General features: G+C 43.1%; 1 protein-coding gene across 2 annotated transcripts in view; it reads left to right on the top strand.

Moving 5' to 3' along the window:
• The first annotated feature begins 15,864 nt into the window (after positions 1–15,864).
• The window catches only part of PDE8B (phosphodiesterase 8B), a 73,536-nt gene continuing 69,940 nt past the window's right edge, over positions 15,865–19,460 (top strand). For both annotated transcript variants that reach the window (XM_039567641.1, XM_039567640.1), the window contains exon 1: positions 15,865–16,233. In XM_039567641.1, coding sequence (XP_039423575.1) covers positions 15,922–16,233 — 312 coding nt within the window. In that variant the 5' untranslated portion in view covers positions 15,865–15,921. The remainder of the gene's footprint in view (positions 16,234–19,460) is intronic.

Here is a 19,460-nt window from a genome sequence, read left to right as displayed (position 1 = left end):
TGAAATACATGCTCCACCAAAGATTTTACATTATCCCTCTGCTACATATCTTCTAATCAAGGTATAAATTATTTCTGTCACGTATTAAGGAGAAGATGAAAAACTAAGAGATAATTGGTAACTAGGCACATTATCTGGGATTCTCACTTTGATTTTTCTCTCAGTAGATGACTGGTTAAGAAGGAATATGCTTTTTTAGTGGACCATTGTGGCTGTGTTCAGGACTCTGAGCAAGGACAGGTCAAAAGATTTTGTGAGTCATCTGAAATACTCCAGCATTTAGATCTCTGCCTTCCAGGCTGTTTACCATTTTGGAGTGATATTTTGCCTTGGATTTTTAAATTACTTGGGATGGTTATTGTCTTCCATGCTTTTCATCCAGCACATATTTTCCATTTTCTCTTCTCCATCCATAAGCCCAAGAACATAGTAATTTTCCATAGGAACCCAAGAAGTATACACATGAAAAAATTTTTTCCTGGTGTGGGAAACTTAGGTAAGCTGTAGTAGAGGTAATAGAATATAAGAGCTGGACTTCTGTCTGACAGCACTAGTTCAACTCTTTCTAACTGCATGTGCTTTTACTATGCAAAGTCTCCAGAAATTATGTCTGGTGGATCTAGAAGTGTTGTAAATATGTGAGATTTCCATAGGAAAAAGATGTCTCATGCTATGTTGGGTGAATTTTATTTTTCTTTTAATAGTGTTTTTAAGTGCAGCTCCTCCCTCAAGGCCCCCTCTCTTCCTCTCCCACCCTGGTGGAATGAGGAGAGAATTGAAATAAAACTTGTATGTTGAGATAAGAATAGTTTATTAATTGAAAATAAAGTAAAATACAATAATAATGGTAAATAATAATAATAATGGTAATAAAAAGGAAAAAAATATGAAATAAAGATAATAATAAAAATGGAAAAGTGCTGCACTCTGCAATTGCTCAACACCCAATGAGCAATGCCAGACCACCCTTCCCAAACCCAGACTGGCTCCCCTTCCAAATAACTCCCCCCAGTTTGTATACTGGGCATGATGTTCTGTGATGTGGAGTAACCCTTTGGTCAGTTTGGGTTGCCTGTCCCAGATAAGCTCCCTCACAGTTGTTTTTTTTTTTTTTTACCTCTTCACTGGCAAAGCACGAGACAAGGGAAAAAAAGAATCTTTGGTTTAGAATAAACAGGACTTAGTAAAAAGCCAAAACATCAGTGTGTTATCAACACCGTTCTCATTCAGAATGCAAAACACAGCACTGTCACAGCTACTGAGAAGAAATTAACTCTACCCTAGCTGAAACCAGGACAAACAGTAAACTGTTTTTACACTTCTTGAACGTTGAACCCAACTGATAACAGACTGTAAGTCAAACAATTGTGGAAAAGAGCAAACACGAAACATATTCTGTACATATGTAAAAACATCTACATATATAAAATTAAGTTCTAATTTTTCCGGAAAAATATGGAACTATAAAGCTGTGATGTATGAACACAACAGATTAGATCACTCTCCAGTCTTTTTCCAGGTTAAATACAAGCGCAAAATAGTGAATAGCCTTGCATTCAAACCAAACAAATTCAGTATGTTCTGCAATTAAGTTAAAATACACTTTGATGCCACAGATATATTGGAAATCAGTTCAAAATTGATTTCTGTTCCCTCCATGTCTCCCTCTGTATTGTTATACAATAGGATTTTTCATTTTTTTCTAATCTCACATTTCAAAGAAAATTAGTTTAAAACAAATTGGGAGAATAGTTTTAAATGAACAGAAGTCTTTAACCAGTCAGATGACATGAAAATTAAGGAAAAGCTGAGAACACAAAGCAGAAAGATAAATAATTAAATTTCTTTTGAACGTTGAGTTGTTACCCTGTCTTCCAAATGAAAACGTACATACAGTCGTCAGTTGTCCGACCAAAGTCAATGAGACACTGCTTTCTTCTGTGTTCGTCCACTTGTGGGATCACGTTTTCGTCTCTGGACCTGTTTATTCTCGGCCACTAGAGGGTGCTCAGATAGCAGTATTACTGGGAGTTTATAAATCGTTTCAGGGATTTGGGGCTTTTATGCAGCTAGCCATGCATTTAATTCTCACGTTCCTACTTGTTTTGGCTGGTTTATTTATTTGCTTGTTTATTTTCAGTCTGTCTCTTTATTTAGAGCTTCTGCAAGGTGAGGGGTTCTTGCTGAATGAGTTAGTTCTTCGTCATCTTGGTGTTATTCTAATGATCAGCACAGCACAAATAGCCTTACCATGTCGCTCCTCATATGGCCAAACATGCCTTACTACTCTGCAAATGTGAAATCAGCGTTAAAAAACAGCTTCCAAGTGATTAAAATAGATGTGATAGAATCCAGGAATTCAGGACTACTGCAGGGTAAGCAATGGTACATGGCTCACTCCCTTCTCTCTCTCCTTCTGAGAAATTCACATCTATGTCTTCTCCAAACATACCAACTTCCATTTCCCATGCAAGGAGACATTCCATGTCGTAAAACTATTCACTCTGTCACTGGTATTAAAAGCCTAAGCAAATGCACAGGTCTTGCATAAGCTTCATGCATGATGAGTGTTTCCACTCTTCTGTAAGTATATTTCACTGCGCTGTGTAGTGTCACCCTGTGTTAAAAATCTCAGCCACGTGGGAGCCTTTGTGGTGACTTCAAAAACTTTGTGTGTAAACTCTTCTATATTCTCCAGGGACAAAGATAGGAAATTTTACATAATCGGGACGTCTGAACAGCTAGCAACCAGCCTCAGATTAACTAGGCTTTAGCAGTAATTGAATAATCTGTGGAACACCACATACCTAGACAGTGCCAACAAAACCCAAACAACATTATTGTTATCCCCCATTTCTGCTTCAGTCTACAACATAGGCCAAGAAACTGTAAAGAACCATTATTTAATTAAAGATAGGTTTGAGAGATTATAGGTCAAAAAAACCCAAACCAAAATGAAGCCCACCTTTTAGGGGATTCCAGGAATGAATGGATTGGAAGGAAAGAGAGCACCCAAAGGACAAGAAGAAAAGTGTGTGTGACTGTAGGCTATTGGCAATTTTCAAAGATGGGTGAGGAAAAGGAGATAAAGTCTCTATAAAGAAAGAGTTCTGGAAAAGTGCCTGACCACCTGTGGATACAGAATTGAGTGCCTTTGCTGTATACAGTTCTGCAGGCATATTGTGTATGAAATTGTTCCAGAGTAAGCCAGAGCTTTTAGTTAGTTGGGTTAGAACGTAATTTTTCAGGGACAAAGACAAGGAGTTTTCTTAGAGTTTCAATTAATTAACTCCCTTTGAGAATAGATAGTACCTGTGATTCTTTTCTTCACTGTCCTGTGCAGAACTGAGTATCACCATTTCTTCAGGGAGGTTTTGCTGATGTTTTTGCTGAAGCAAATATATCTGGGTAATTGTGGTCCTATTAAGTACTAGCTGATGCTAAACTACTCCTTGTACAAAGGAAGATGAGAAAGTCATCCATTTGCCTTCAGTATTATTGATCAGTATTATTTCAGAGTCGTGAGTGAAAGAGCAGCAGTAACTATAGATGATGAACTTGCAATGGGCAGAAGTATCATGTGTGTGCAGTTGGATTAGTTAAATTTTGATCATCCAGCTACTCTTGGTCATAAGAGGATGAACATGTGATGATGGTCACAGATAGGAGAAGGCAGAACTGCATTGGGATAATTTTTTCTCTTGGTTTTATTTGATCATATCTTTTTTCCAGTCTTTTTTGTATTAGAATTGTACTTCTGGTTATGGTCAATCAACTAGAAATTGTGATTGCCCTGTGAGGGAATGGTCACTATCACTACTAGATCTTCCAGCCATGTGGAGGGCTCAGATAGATGGGAATATCATCAGCCTTTAAAAGAACTGTTTGATGGAATAGAGAAAGCAGAAAGCTGATTTAAGGGGTCACCATTTAATTACAGGAAAATTAGGTAGAGAAAGCAAACAGCATAATCCAAAATATTGGAGATGAGAGAAAAATGGTGTGAGAAGGCAGTAGCTTTACAAACTATTATTGCTGAGTAAAAGGTTTTTTGGAATAGAAACCCAAGGTGTGGCCCTGTAGACAGGTGGGGCAAAAGGGCAAAAACTGTAAGGGAGAAAATGCTCACAGAGGTGGAAGAAGACACAGGGAAGGGAGAAGCGATGGGATGAATTTGGAAGTCTGAAGGGAAACTGAGGCAGGGTAGTCTCCACAAAGGCACATTTTAATAAAAATTAATGGGTACTGTCATAAGTCTAAGGCAGCATGGTTTTTTTACTGGGGTTTGTTTCCTTCTTTAGCTGAAGTTGTGGTATTTGTTAGTATCTGGTATAATCCACTATGGAAAAACAACCCCGCTCATACAATGCACTGAGAAACCCATTATGTCATTTTAAAGGTCAGATTTTAAAATGGATTTGAACTTGTTTTGTAGATATGAGCCTGTAAACATTGCACATGGTGATTTGCAACTGCAAATAAAGAATGTTTTACCTACCTGACTTGTGGACAAAAATGGTCTGGGTCAGCAAACAAGTTGCAAAGGGTTGTATATTGTTGCCAATGGTCTTACTTCCCTAGGTTTTTCTAGGAGGCGTTTTCCAGAAGTAGGTAGGACTGCCCCCTGACCTGAGATCTCATGTGTTTATTCTGTTACTAGAAATAAGTTGGGGAAGAATGGTAGCTTTGATAACTTTTGTCCTTGCGCAAGAAGTTGTCACTCAACTGAGTAGTACCTTTGCCTTTGTCTGTGAGTTCTGTGAGGAGTGCTTTTCTTCTGGAGATCTCACAGTCTAAGTGGTGGGGTTTTCCAGCCTAAGGGGCCTGTGAGAAATCAGCCAGTCTCCTAAAGGGGAGCACATTCAGCTGCTGTAATCACAAAAGTCACTACACAGCCATGCAGAGCACATACAGCAACCCAGCACAATGGCAAAGAAGGTGGCAAGACAGTAGGACGTGGTTACCACCCCTCCAGCAAGCCATCCATACCCCTGTGGAGTCTACAGGGACGAACTGCAGACATCGACCAGACTGGGAGTTCTTGGCTTGGCAGATATCATGTTGCCACTTTGTGAGTAAAAGTACTGGTATGCAGCAGGCAATTCAGTGACTCTACCCCCAAGTTTATGAAATTTCAGGCTGCCTTCAGGACTGAGGCACCAAGGGGTAACTGCACCTGTTTGTTGCTGCTCTTAGAGCATTATGCCTTGAACACACCACAGCTTTTTGTACTCTCATTTGCCATGTGCAAAGGACTTCTGTGCCTTTTGTGCAGATATGTTTTTAACACACCTACTACCACAGCTGGGAAGAAAGTAGTGAAGACACTGCTTGGATGCTTCTTGGGGGGGGAACACAAGTCATCTTCATTGCTTGTGGAAATAAGCAGATTGCAGCAGTTGTACTAAAGACAGGACTGTGCAGCTCAGAGAGAAATGTATAGTTCTGCCACCAGATCCTTTGCAAATTGGTACGGTTTATTATGGTCTTTACGGTTTGTTTGTTTGGGTTTTTTTAATGTTGCTGGTTTTAAATTCCTGCTCTGGAAATCGTTTTTCTCCAAGCCTGACATAACTACAACTAATTTGTAGATACGCTGAGACTAATGTATGCAAAGGATATACAGTTTTAATGTTTCATGAAGTAGAATGGTTTGGTGACTTTTTTTCTGCCAGCTGCTGGACCTAGCGAACCTTCACTGTATTTCTAAAATTACATTATTTTAGTCATTCCTAGAGTAACTCATTCTTGTATGTGCTACACTAATTCACCATATGTACAATAGAAAGCAAAAATTCCAAAAAGAGGGTTAAACTTTCTAAACTGAGTCTGTTTGTAGAAAGCCATGACTTGCACATCTGTGTACACCATTTTTTGGTGCAATGGCTCTGCGTTAAACATTATAATATGGAACAGAAAGGATTCTTTCTGCTGTGTCTGTCTCATTAGTTGTTCAGGACTGATTGTGTTTGTGCAAGTTCGCTGCATTATTGCAAAGAGATGAAAAAATTAGATTATTTCTGTACAATGAGCTGGGTAGTATTTTCTTAAGCAATAACATTGGAGAGTTTTCAAATGCACCTGTTAAAATATTTGTATTCTAGCAGGTGCAGAAGCGTTCCTTTGTAAACATCATATTAACACACGTTTTGCACAGGTACATTATCTTTTGCCCCAGAACTGATGAGTTTTTAAAATGTCACGTGAAGTCGTTTTTAAAATGACTCACATGAAGTTTGTATTCATCATAGTTACCTTGGCATGAGCCCTGTGCCTGCCTATCCATGCATGGGTGTCACACAAGTACACAGTCTGTGATGTAATAATCATCTGTGACAAAGGATTGCTTACAACAGGGTCCTGCTGTGGAGTGCTCTAAAATAGTGAATTCATGTTTGTGTGTTTGAAGCGTTACCCTGAGAGATTACAGGCACAGAATGATTCATGCCGCTTCCTTCTTTTGTGCCCCAGCCAAGTAACAGGATTCTGCCAAGTATTTGTAGGTCTTGAAAGCTGTGTTCATGTCTTTCCAGGATGGAAGATATCCTCAGTAAGTACACAGCCTGCCAAAATGAGAAGAAGAATTCCCCTACAATGGCTTAGATGAATATTCCTAGTACTATTTTATAGCAAAATTTATGTCAGTGAATACTCAACAACAAATTCCCAAAGCTATTAGTTACTGTTTGTTTGTGGGAGACAGCAAAAAGTGCAGAGAGCTTTGCTTGAGCTAGAGAAGATTTTTATTTTACACTACTTTTAATATGAGTTTGGTCTGCAATTCCTTATTTTTTGAAGAACACAGTACAAATGAGGAATTGCTGAGTTCTTTTAAACTGTTTTTCAATTAGAAAATGTCTCCTTCCTCTGATTCTGTAAGTGGCATGGCTTACTACAGAAACAGGAGTGGACCATATGATCCACCAATGATGCATAATGATCGAACAAAACAAAGTCTTCATGCTGACAAAAGGACCTGTCCTTAGGTGTCCTAAATATACTTGAGAGTGAGAAAATCTCATCTGAAATATGTGGTGAAATGTATGTTCCCTATTCTAGACAAAAATGTCTTACAGTGCTTAATTCTGCTAGTCTGGCTCCTTGAATTGGGCATTTCAGTATCTGTAGTTCTTCTTCAGTGTTGTGTAGTGTTCTCTTCTGGTTTGCAATAAATCTAGAGAGAAATAATATCCCTCATGAGTATTTGCCTTGTGTGATGTTTGTGGCTTTCTAGTTTATATTTTACAAGTTTTGCTGTGCTATTTTTATACTATTTTTATATTTAATTACTTTTTTTACCTCATAAGAACATAAAATAATTCCATCAGACCACATCTGTAACAATAAATGGATTGTCTGCCAACCAATGAACCACTCCAAGGCAAGACAAGACGCTACTGTATATATCAACTAATACAATTTGTAACATCAGCTGATATGTACTTAAAACATTATGGCATTGGTTGCATATAAAGATTACACTGTGAAAGATTAACTGTGGCAAATTAAATGATTGATACATTCTGAAACCTATAGATAAGAGGATTAGTGAAGTATTCTGCAGCTTTTCACTCATATTAGCAGTCCCATCAAAGTCAAATGGTGTCAGGACTGTCTGAAGCCTGCTGGAAACTCTTTGAACTGACACCCCTCACTCCCTATCCAGTGATTCCATTTCATCCCCCGTGGTTCTGAAAACCAGGCTCAAGAAGTGGGACTGAGAGTGCCCAAGAACCAGGCACCTAAAAAGCAGCATAAAGCCCACTGCTTTGTCACCTTTATCTTTTACATAAAATGGCAGCGAATTGTCCAGGAACGTAAATCTATAGCTATTGTTACTATTGGTAGTAGTAGTAGTAGTAGTAGTAGTAGTAGTAGTAGTGTTACTGATTGACACTTCCTCTCTGAAAATGGTTCCTTCTTAGCCACAAGCAATACTTTTCTGAGTACGCATCACATGATAAATCTCTGTCAGGCAGTGTCCTGTTCATCCAGCTGTGCTCTACTAGAGAGTTTTGTTAGGTATCTGTTTACCTCAGCTTCTAACATCAAACCTTAATGATTTTTTTTCTGTTTGTTCTTGCAGTGATCTGAAAACTTGAGGAGAGATTAAATTCAAGCTGGTATATAAGAACTGCATTAAAAAATAGTGAAGGAGAAATGCAGGGAAAGGACTGTGAGGAAACTGCAAAAAGTCTATGTTGCTGTATCCAAAACTTAGTGCTGGGGGCACTTTTGAGCCTGTGTGTCCAGATGAGCACCCTGCCCTGATTGTGATGCAGTGTCTAGGTAAGATACTTCTTTTGGGTTTTTGTTGCAAACAGAACATGGCTGCATAGAATGGCAAGAGTAATTAATTAGACCCTAATTTGTCCACCTAGGGAAGCAGGCTCCCAGGGCAGACTGTGATGCTTTCTTCTCTGACAATTATTGGAAATAACTGGGCAAAGCTGATTCTGAAATTTCTGGTTGACTGGTTGATACCTGGCACTTTTGCAGAAGAACAAGAATGGTTATACCTCCTCTGAGACTGTATCAGGGCTGCAGTCCCAGGTATCCAAGAATATGACTGCATGCAGCTGAGGCTGTAGGAAACCTCCCACCCACCTCATCCATGCAGGACCAGGACCTTTGAGAGAGTGTCAAGGACATTAGCTCCCAGACAACAGCTCTTGCAGATGTATGGCCACAAAAAGGGGGATGTTCTGACCTGCTTTTGAGGGTATTTCAATATGCGCACTGTCTAGGGTTTCTGGGGAGCTCAGGGATTGTATTTGCTGACTGTGTGTCTTTTTCCCCTAGAAATAGGGCAGATCTTCACAGTCCCTAGCCTCAATCTGACATAACTTGCTGATCCATGCTTGTTCTGCTTCTCCTGTCTAGAACAAATTTTCTGCACAGGTTCAGTGTGCTGGGTTTATTTTGTGTAGTGGTTGGTGGGGTTTTTGGTGGTTTTGGCTAGACAGTTGCTGTAACTTGACCACTACTTGTCCCAAAGCTCCCAATCATCTTTAATATTGCTCTGCTTTTGTGACATTCACATGCTTTCCACTGCCTTGTGTGCAACCCCTTGACTTTTTTGGGTAGGGATTGTTTTCCATGGTGTTGTCTGAGTATCTTACAGAGTTCCCTCATTGAGGCCTTGTGTACCTCTACAAAGCATTGACAATATTAATGAACTTTGCAGAAATAGCAAAAATCCAAAAGGAAAAACAGACATTAACTGTTTTTAAGGCAAGAGGGGAAGAGTAAGAAAATGAGAGAGTCAAGTCAAGCCCAAAGATGTCATACCCAAGATGATGCTTTCCACCTGCCTCGTACTTGCTGTATACTAGAATACCTCAAAGATGAAAATAAGCTGTTTGAAGTATGTTTCCAATCCTGCCTCTGGCAGTTGAGATTTGCTCCAGATCATGGTTATGCTGCTCTCAACTCCAGGCAATTTGTGTCCCTTCTCCTCCTGGGTTTTTCTGGAGGATCCTGAAAAGCACCAGCACCAGCTATCAGCTCTGTGTGTGGATTTACCACTCTCTCTCAAAGGCATAACTTTTAGCTATGTGAATCATGCCAGGCTCAGAGCACCTGGTTTGCTGTACTTCCCCCGGGTGCTTTACCCCATTACCAGATGTTCCCGTCGGGGCAAACAATGATCAGTACAGCGCAGGGGCAAGAGGGTGGCCCGTGTGGGCAGGTTAACTCGGGGAAGCCGTTTTGCGCTCCTTCCCTACGGGAGGCTCAGAGGCGAAACTCATCTTTCTGGAGCGCTTCCAGCAGAGCGGGGCCGGGCGCGGGGCGGTGGCGGGAGCTCCGGGGGCGGGCCAGCCCTGGGGAAGGTGGTGGTGGCCGCCGTGCCCGCCCTGCTCACCTGAACAGAGGCGCCAGCGCTCCGGCGCCGCTCCCTTCCGCTCCTTGGAGGATGAACGGGCCGGGGAGGAAGGTAAGGGAAAGCCGGGCGGGTCAGGGGGTGGCGGGGCAACCCCAGAGGTGCCCGAAGCCGGGACACGACGGCGTCGGGTGCTGACACTTTCCGGGCGTTCTCCTGCTCCGGCCGGCGGGGCTGGAGGAGAAGTGTCCCACCGCCGGTGCCGCCGCGGCGTCTGCCCGGCCCCGCTCAGGGCGGCTCGGCTTCGCCGGGAGTTGTACTCAGCAGTGCCCGGAGCCCCAAAGCCAAGGAGTCAATCTTACCGGTGGTGCCGTGACCACCCGAGAGGGATTTGCTGTGCAGATATTCCCGGAGAGGAATAAATCAAGGGAGAATAGTTCTGTTGTTGAAGTAATAACAAGCAAAGAACAAGCTGCTTGTGACGAAACGACCACTTAAGTGCTTCTGGGGGGACTGTTCAGTGCTGACAGGAGAGCTGCTGTTGCATTTCTTAACTTTTGAGTGCGGTGGAGTATTTGATTCCAGCCAACCCAAAAGGTAAACCAAAGAGTTTGCTCGAGAGCACCAGCCTAAACCTTTTACATGTGGTGTGATCACTGTTGTTCTAGATAATTTGCTCATAACTAGAAGTATTTGGCCACCGTCCTGCCAAAAGTTAAGCTCCTCGGGTAAATGCTACCACCTATTGCTACTGCTAGTGGCTGAAGACTGTTGTTGCTATGTGTTTCTATATGTTACTCTTCGTCTTCAAAGCAGTGTAGTAAAGGTTTGCTGTGTCTCTCAAAATAAAGCTGATAGTAAGGACAGTACCAATTTGGCCCATTCTAGGGAAAATGGCTGCAGAAGTCCATCCCCAGGAGGGAATCTGCATCCCTGGGGCAGCTCATCATCTCTCACCAGTGAGGAGCAAAATCCCAGAACTGCATCTTCTCCTACCCCTAGGGAGGGAGAAACAACTGCGCGACAGAGTAGGGCAGGAACCAATGCACTTCCTTGCTCGCTCACAAAGCGGTGGAGAAGGTAGAGAGTGAAGGAAGGCCCCCTGCCCCTCTCTGCGCTCTCAGAACAATTTGTGCCTGGTACACTTATACAGTGGCAAGGGCTGCTAGTGGAAAGGAAACCAGACTGAGTTTCCTCTTCATCTTTGCTGCCTTGAAACAGGCTTCTTTCCCCACTTGCAAAACATCCATAATGTAAAGTATTTTATGAACTTCTGGGCAAAACTGAACTAAGTGGTGTCCAAGCCAGTCAAAATCTGACTGTTAAAGGAAGATCGAAGTCAAGTTCTATGGTGAGATTAGCAAGCAATTCCAGCAACCTCATTGTATTGAATGATACCTACTGGAGGCTATCTTTTTTGTAGGATTTTGCAACAACTATCAATTTTGTAGTATTAACTGGGAGACTGTTATTCACAGTATGGTAAATTAAAACACAGTTTTGCTGCAATGAGTGATTTTTTCAAAGTTATGAAATTAAAGGAATTTGGTGCAAGAATTTAAAAAAGAATATTTTGCGTTTAGGTTGAGTTTGAGAGACGTCATTGGTGCTAGTGATGTTCCTCTTTATTTTTTTGTTGAGTGAGTAATTGGATTTGTGGACTGAAAACCACACTTTGCTCTTTCTCAAGCAAAAGTAACCTTCACCTCTTGTATTAAATAATCTTTTTGATTTCCAAGTGCCATAATTTCTTGTATTGTTGATGAGTAAAAGCATGAAGTTAGCATTTTATAATATATTATTCATTATCAAAGTACCATAAAGATGGGGGGTTTTAAAATTCAACAGAAGTGTACAAAGAAAAGTTCTATTCTAGCTCTCATGATTATTTTTCTCGTATCTAGTTTAAGTTAGAAACAGTGCACATAGTCTGGATAATTTAAATAATTTTTAGGTATTGACTTTGCTGTAATCTGGGTGTACAGGATGTTAGATTTTACTGTAGTTAAGAAATTTGTTGGACCAATATGAAAGGAGTGAGAAACTGTTGAGCCTCCTAAGAGCCTAGTAAATTTTTTTTTGTACAGGCTTATTTATACATTCGTAAACTGGTTTTACAGTAAATGAACCATGAATAGAGGTAACTGTCTTCAATAGTGGGTTGTCAAGTACCAGATTTTCAAGTCTCTGTAAAATACGACCTCTGAAGTAGTATATTCTTACTGCAATGAACTGGGATTTACAGATGATACTTCCAATAGTGCCGACATTATCTTAGCAATCTACTCGTAGCATAACGCCTTAATATTGAGGTCAAAGGGAAGCCTATGAGTGGCTTTGGAAGGGATATCAAGTTTTGAGGAGTATATTTTCTTCGTTCTGGAGGGATTTGCAGGTGTAAACACCATAGAGAATGTATATCCACTACTTTCTACTCGAAAAAAACCCCAAAAATACAAGATGCTTCAGGGTCCCACTGCTGGCTTCCAGAATCACTCATATGTTTAAATTCATCATGCTGAAATTAGTCTGGTGTAAAAAATGGGTTTCCTGTGAGCATAAAATTAGTTAAGATTTATAAAGTTGCAGTTAAAGCCAGCAAAGGCTCTTTAGTAGTGGAAAAACTGATACATGTGAATATTTTCCTGTAGCTGGATGCACTGACTTCATTCTGGGGCCATACTAAATATGCATTTCTGAGGGCAGATTCTAGTTCAGTATATCTGTCCCTTCTGTAGGTCTTGGCTGGCACATGCTACTTGCAGTAAAGCCTTCTGCTTTAGTGCTCATCAGTCAGGGCATACTGCAGCAAGATGACTTCAGAGGCATGACTGGAGTGTGCTATAAGAGGTGGTGCAAGTGTACATGCGTGTGTTTTAAATAGTCCTTCTTTCTCCTTGTTCAGTAAATCCATGGTTGTCTTCTCCCAGGCAAGATGCAGGAAGAGCACTGATGGTAGGAAAAGGAGTCTTTAACTTTCCTTCAGTTCCTACTTCAGTGACAGACATACTTCCCCTCTGCAGCCATTCACACAGCTCCACTCCAACTTCTGCTCACATTGATCATCACTTTCTTGTTCTGTCCCTCTAAGTTCCTCCTGAGCACCATGCTTCTGAGGAGAGGCTGAGAGTTGAGACTGTTGAGCCTGGAGAAGAGCAGGCTCAGGGCGTATCTCATCAATGTATAACTGGAGGGAGGATGCAAGAAGGACAGACTCCTTTTCAGTGGTGCCCAGTGACAGGTCCAGAGGCAATGGATGTGGAACAAACTGTAGAATGGGGAATTCTCTCTGAACATCAGCAGGGAACTCTAAGGGTGGCTGAGCACTGGAATGAATAGGAAGTCTAGAGGTGTGGTCTTCATACTTTGAGATACAAAAAAATACATCCAGATATGCCCATCCCAAGCAGCCAGCTGTAGGTGGCCCTTCTTGGGTGTGTGGGGGATTTGACCAGATGCTGCTTTCGAACTCAACCATCCTTTGGTTCTATGATTTTGTGATGCTGCTGTCAGGCAAAGCATTGTTACTCTTCCCACTTTTCTGTTGCTTTTCAGCAGTCACATAGTTCCCCATCCTGCAGCCTTCACTCCTCTCAAGCACTCTGGCACTTTGCACAGAGAGGCTCATTCTCTTTAATTGTGCTCTTTCACCATTAACCTAAAGTAAACAGCATGGGGGTTGCTGCTTGAGGGCTGCATTTAGCAACCCTTCTCCAGAATTGTGACTTCTTATTACTACAACTTAATTTCTGGCATCAACTCAAATGTATACCTAAGCAAGGGAAGTCCATGTGAGAATGGGCAGATTCCTGAAATGCTGTCTGAAATCAATAGCAAAGTTGTCACAGGATTCAATAGGAACAGGGCAGAAACCGGAATACTAGGATGTTAAGGAAACTTGAGTATTGACTGACTAACAAAATAACTTATCTGATAATTGATATCAATTCAGAAAAAGGGACTGTGAATAGCTAGCAACACAGTTTAGGGTATGACATAGTATTTTCGCCAAGCTCATGCTGCAAAGTCAAGATATGGTTTATGTTCATATCCTTTATTAAAATTCTAAGTGCTGTTGATACCTGGGATGGATAAAATTCCATGGAAAAAAGTATCAAACTAGATACTCAGCAAATCTTAGAGGTCTTTTGGGTAACATTGCTTACCCAAAAGCGATGGGTTTTGGGTGTACCCCACAAGTGTATGGATTCTGAATGGCATTCCTGTGCTCCTGGCTCTCTTCCAAATCTCAGCTGTGATGTAGGGCAGGCAGCTCAAATCCCCAACTTAAATTTCCCAACCATTAATAGAAAGGAAGAGAGACTTGAGAGTATTGCAAGGAATGCATAAAACTGACTGCTCCTCTTATTAGCTGAGGTTTTAGGACACGTTCATCTGCAACTAAGTGCATTATGCTCTGGGAGGCAGCGAGGTCTCATCCAGAACTGCAGTCTAAGCAGCAAGAAAGGCTACATGGTTGAGTGACGAAACACAGTCTGCTTCATTTTAGTTATACTGAGCCTATCTTCAAGGTTGTCCTCAAAGATAGCCACCAGCAGAGCACTTTGGCAATGGGCAAACATGCAAATATGTAGCATATGCAGGATGTAAGCCACAAGTTTATTTGTGAACAGTGACAACTAGTGGGGAAAACAACTAGAAAAATGTGATCACCAGGGCCAGCACGAGTTCACTGTGGCAACTGGAAATCTGAAAATACTTGGTCAAACAGATTGATGATCTCAGTCCAGTTTCCTGATGGATTAGTGCCTGTCTATATTGCCATAATTGCAATGACCCATGAACTGGATCAAGAGAGACAGAGGCTAAAGGCTCGAAGTCTCTCTAAACTGAGGCATTTTAGCTGTGAACTCATCACTTATGAATAAACTGATATCTAATTCATGAAAGTGCTTCAAAAGCATTAAGAACCAAAATAACATATTCAGACCATTTTGTCATTCAACATCATAATCCTTGCACCAACCACGCTTCACATTTCTGGTATTTTTATACCACTTACTAAAACTAGGTGGAGAAATAGCGGTCAAACATCAGGTAATATTCCAAGAGGAAGAAAAGGTGTATACACAAGCGTTCCTTGGTGACTGGGTATCAGATAAATGTTTTATTAGGCAGGAAGCATACTGCTTGGATGACATTACCAATTCTTGAAGGATTTATTATGTGCCATTGAAAACAGAGAGATTTAAACTAAAATCTTGCAAAGACTTAAAACCTCCATGTTTAGCTTTACACCTCCTACATAGTTTCATTGAGGTCAATGAAACTATTCACTGTGGAAAGCTAAGAAGGTGTGTAAATCTCTGTAGCATTAAACATTTTTCTTGATTATCTCCCCAGGGACTGGAAGCATGGATTGGCAGCTATCAGACACCTAGGGTAAAATGGCAACTTGTGTCATTGAATGCTGGCTTAATTGAAAAACAGCATTAAGAACTGTGAAACAATTCTGGCCTTTTTTCCTTAACTTGCAGTGAGTGCTATGTGGCTCTAAACTGCTCCCTTCAGTACCTCCAAACAGCTGAGATTTGCTCACCCATGGCTAGGGCACATTTTGACTGTCAAAATAAGTGTTTGTAACTTCTTTCTTTGAAAGTATTTAGCATAACTGAGGTTGCAGGGGAGGTGTGTGTGTGTGTAATGTTGTCCATACGGGAGGCTTGAAAGCAGACCCTCTGCCTAGGTCGCGAGGGTGCTGCACCACCGGTGATGATCCTTCTCAACCTTCTTCTCATCCTTGTCCTCATCCTCCTCCCCCCACCCCAGGTGGACACAGCCCGGTGGTCGCAGGCGCTTCGTAAGACGCTGCCGAGGAGGGGAAGGGGCTTGGCGGGTCTGGGGACCCCGGAGGCAGCGCGGGGAGCGGGCGGGGGTGACGGGGAGGCGCCGCAGGGGCGGGAGTGGCCGGGGCAGTGCCAGCGGCGGGGGGAGGCGCCGGTGCCGGCGGCGCGGGGTGCGCGGCGCAGGGGCGGCGGCCCCGCAGCCCGGGCGGGCGGGCGGCAGGTGGGAGCGGAGCCGAGCCGAGCCGAGCCGAGCGGCGGTGCAGCGGGGCGGGGTGGCTGGGAAGGGAAGGGATGGGCTGCGCACCCAGCATCCACGTCTCTCATAGCGGTGTGATATACTGCCGGGACTCGGAGGAGTCCAACTCCCCCCACCAGACCACCACGATCTCGCAGGGCACCACCACCCTGCACGGCCTCTTCGTTAAGACAGACGCGGCCGACTCCATCCCCTCCGTCCTCGCCTACCAGAGCCGGCAGCCGCCGCCCTCCGCCGGCCCCCGCCGCAAGGAGCGCAGGGAGTCCGGCGGCGCCTCCGCCCGGTCCAGGACGCCCCACTGCTGCAGCGTTGAGGCGGAGACCCAGACCAGCAGCTCCAGCCCCAAGGTAAGCGTCGCCGCTCCGGAGGGGTCTCCGGCGGTGCTGATGCTGGTCCCTGCCGGCCGCGGCAGAAGGAGGACGGTGCACGGAGCCAGCGCCTCCCCCGCCGGAGGATGCTCGGCGGGCGGGATGCAGCTGGCGGGAGCGGTGCCCTAGTGCCCACTGACTCACCGCAGCTGCGGCGGCCGGGCCGGGCCGGGCTGGCACTGCTGCGGGGGGGCCGCCTCGCCTGGAGCTCGCCGCGGGGGGAGCAGAAGCCGCCGGGCCCCTCGGGCTCTCTCCGCCTCTCTCCGCCCGGAGCCCACAGCCTTGGTGCTGCTCCGGGGCGCCCTGTGCTGGGATCGATCACGCACGCCCAGCGAGCGGCGAAGGGGTTTGTTTCGAGCTCTGTGACTGATGGCAGAGAGTGGGCGCCTCTGGGAGAGGCGGAATACGATCTTCCCCCCGAGTAATTCTCAACTGCAACAAGCCCCGTACTTAGCGCTGGCTTTACTTCATCCCTTTTTCTTCCCGCCGTATCTGGTTAAAATGGACTGTTGCTACTAGGCGTTGGTGTTCGGCTGAGAACCGAACCACTGTGACCAGCACACGTATGCAGATGCACCTCGCTGGTGTAGGGCTGTGGAGATGTTCCTGGAGGGGCGGGCGGGGGCTGTGTCTGTAGGGTATCTTGAAGGCTTGGGTCCCCCTCTCAGTGCTTAAGGCAGGCACTGCCGCAACCCGTCTGTCAACCTCTTCACTTAAGTTTAGCACTTGAAAAGAGATGATTGCGCTGAATTTTTTTTCCATGATGTTTGTTGGGGTTTTTTTTTAATATCAGAGTAGGTTTTTCATTAACTTCCCTGAAAGCCTTTTAGGAATTAAATTATGCTTTGTTGCCCTCTTCCAAAATTTATTAATATAAAAAGAAAAAAAGGTGTCATGATCCTAGCTGCAACTTAGGTTACTTTTCTGTTGTACTCATAAAGCAGGATATCATGTCACAAAGTAATCCTAGTATTTTGTTAGAATATCAGTAAGAAATTCCAAAGTTATAAATTATTCCCTAATAATTTAAAAATTCAGAAGTCATCTTAAGGAAAACATAAGTGGAAGAAATCACAGAAAAAACCCCAAAAGCCGCCACAAGCCATTGTCAGTTTGTTAGTTCAAATGCTGAGAAACTTGTAGACTTGTCTGCAGTCACATTGACTGTTTTACTCATTCAGATGAAGAACCTGCATCATCAATGACTGGGACAAAATTCAAGCATGACTGGAGTAAAACATTTCTTATATTTTTTGGGTTTGTGGATTTTTTTTTTTTTTCCCATTTCAGAGTGCAATATTTAAGACAAAATATGATTTCTTTTTTAATGTAGAGGAGAGCAAAATGAAAACATTTTCACAGTTGTTTTGAGAGTAGAAAAAAATCAAAAGAATTGAAAAAAATTTTCGAGTGGTAACTCAGTTCTCAATAGTTGTTTATTATACATTATTACATTATGTGCTGTTACAAACAAATACATTTCCCAACTTCCTAGTTATTAAAACTGAATGTATTTCAGATGTTTTTGAACTTTCTGATTTGTATTGTAATATTACTGGTTCAACAAGGCCAAGTGCTGGGTCCTGCCCTTGGGTTACAACAACCACAGGCTGGGGCAGAGTGGCTGCAAAGCTGCCCACCGGAAAAGGACCTGGGGGTGCTGGTGACAGCGACTGAACGTGAACCAGGGTGTGCCCAGGTGGCCAAGAAGGCAAATGGCATCTTGCCCTGGATCAGCAATGGTGTGGCCAGGAGGACCAGGGATTGTCCTCCTTGTTTGGCACTGGTGAGGTCACACCTTGAATCCTGTGTCCAGTTCTGGACCCCTCACTACAAGAAGGACACTGAGGTGCTGGAGCATGTCCAGAGAAGGGCAAGAGAGCTGGTGAAGGGTCTGGAGCACAAGTGAGGAGCAGCTGAGGGAGCTGGGGGTGTTAGCCTGGAGAAGAGGAGGCTCAGGGATGGCCTCACACTCTACAACTGCCTGAAAGGAGGCTATAGCCAGGTGGGGGTCGGCCTCTTCTCCCGGGCAACAAGTGGCAGGATGAGAGGAAACGGCCTCAAACTGCTCCATGGGAGGTTCAGGTGGGACATCAGGAAGAATTTCTTCACATAAAGGATTGTCAAGCATTGGAAGGTACTGCTCAAGAAAGTGATAAAGTCACTATCCCTGGAGTTGTTCAAGAAATGACTGGATGTGGCACTTAGTGCCATGGTCTAATTTACAAGGTGATGTTAGGTCATAGGCTGGACTTGATGATCTCAAAAGTCTTTTCCAACCTAGTTAACTCTGTGATTCTGTGAAAAGATGTCCAAGATTGAATCCAATCTTTGATCAATCACCTCTGTATCAATGAGACCATGGCACAAAGTGCCGCATCCAGTCTTGTCCAACCTAAATGATTCTGTGGTTCAGTGATTATTTTTGATAGCTTCACTTCTTTTCACAAATTATGAGAGTCTGGGATTTTTAAAGTTATTTATCAACTATTTCAATTATGTAGAGAAATATTTCCATTCTTATAAGAATTAAGATCTGTAAAATTTTTTAGATTTTTTTTTTAAGTTGAGGTAGAGCTGCCATTCTTACTGCCAGTCCTGTCATAATTTTGTACATCACCCTAAAGTATTGACTAAAACAGGCTTAGATTATTACAGAACTATCATAAAGGCAAAAGAGTATACTACACTTGACAGAGTATAAGAAGTGGTAAAGTGTGGAAACATGCTTTTCCAGTAGTACATGATAACAATATTTATTTCTACAAAAGTGAGGAAAAGCATTATTTATTTTGATACAGAAAGAGTGTCTAGCAATTCCACATGGTTTTAGCTGCTGTAGTGCTTAGTTGCATGTATTAGCTGTATTGGATATTCCGTACCATATGGCATCACACTCGGGGAAAGAAGGAGAAGGGGGGGACATTTGGAGTGATGGTGTTTGTCTTCCCAAGTAGCCACTGCACATGATGGGGCCCTGCTCTCCTGGGGATGGCTTTACACCTGCCTGCCCATGGGAAGTGGTGACTTAATTCCTTGTTTTGCTTTGCTCATGTGTGCACCTTTTACTTTAGCTACTGAAGTGACAAAATTAATGAGTTGTTTCACTTCTACTCTTCAGATTCTCTCCCCATCCTGCGGGTGATGGAGTGAGTGAGCAGCTGCCTGGGGCTTAGTTGCCATCTGGGGTTAAACCACCACAAAAA

Source organism: Corvus cornix, chromosome Z (assembly GCF_000738735.6).
Source record: "Corvus cornix cornix isolate S_Up_H32 chromosome Z, ASM73873v5, whole genome shotgun sequence".
Lineage (NCBI taxonomy): Eukaryota > Metazoa > Chordata > Aves > Passeriformes > Corvidae > Corvus > Corvus cornix.
The sequence above is the reverse complement of the archived record's forward strand: the minus strand, read 5'-3'. Positions and strand labels throughout refer to the sequence as shown.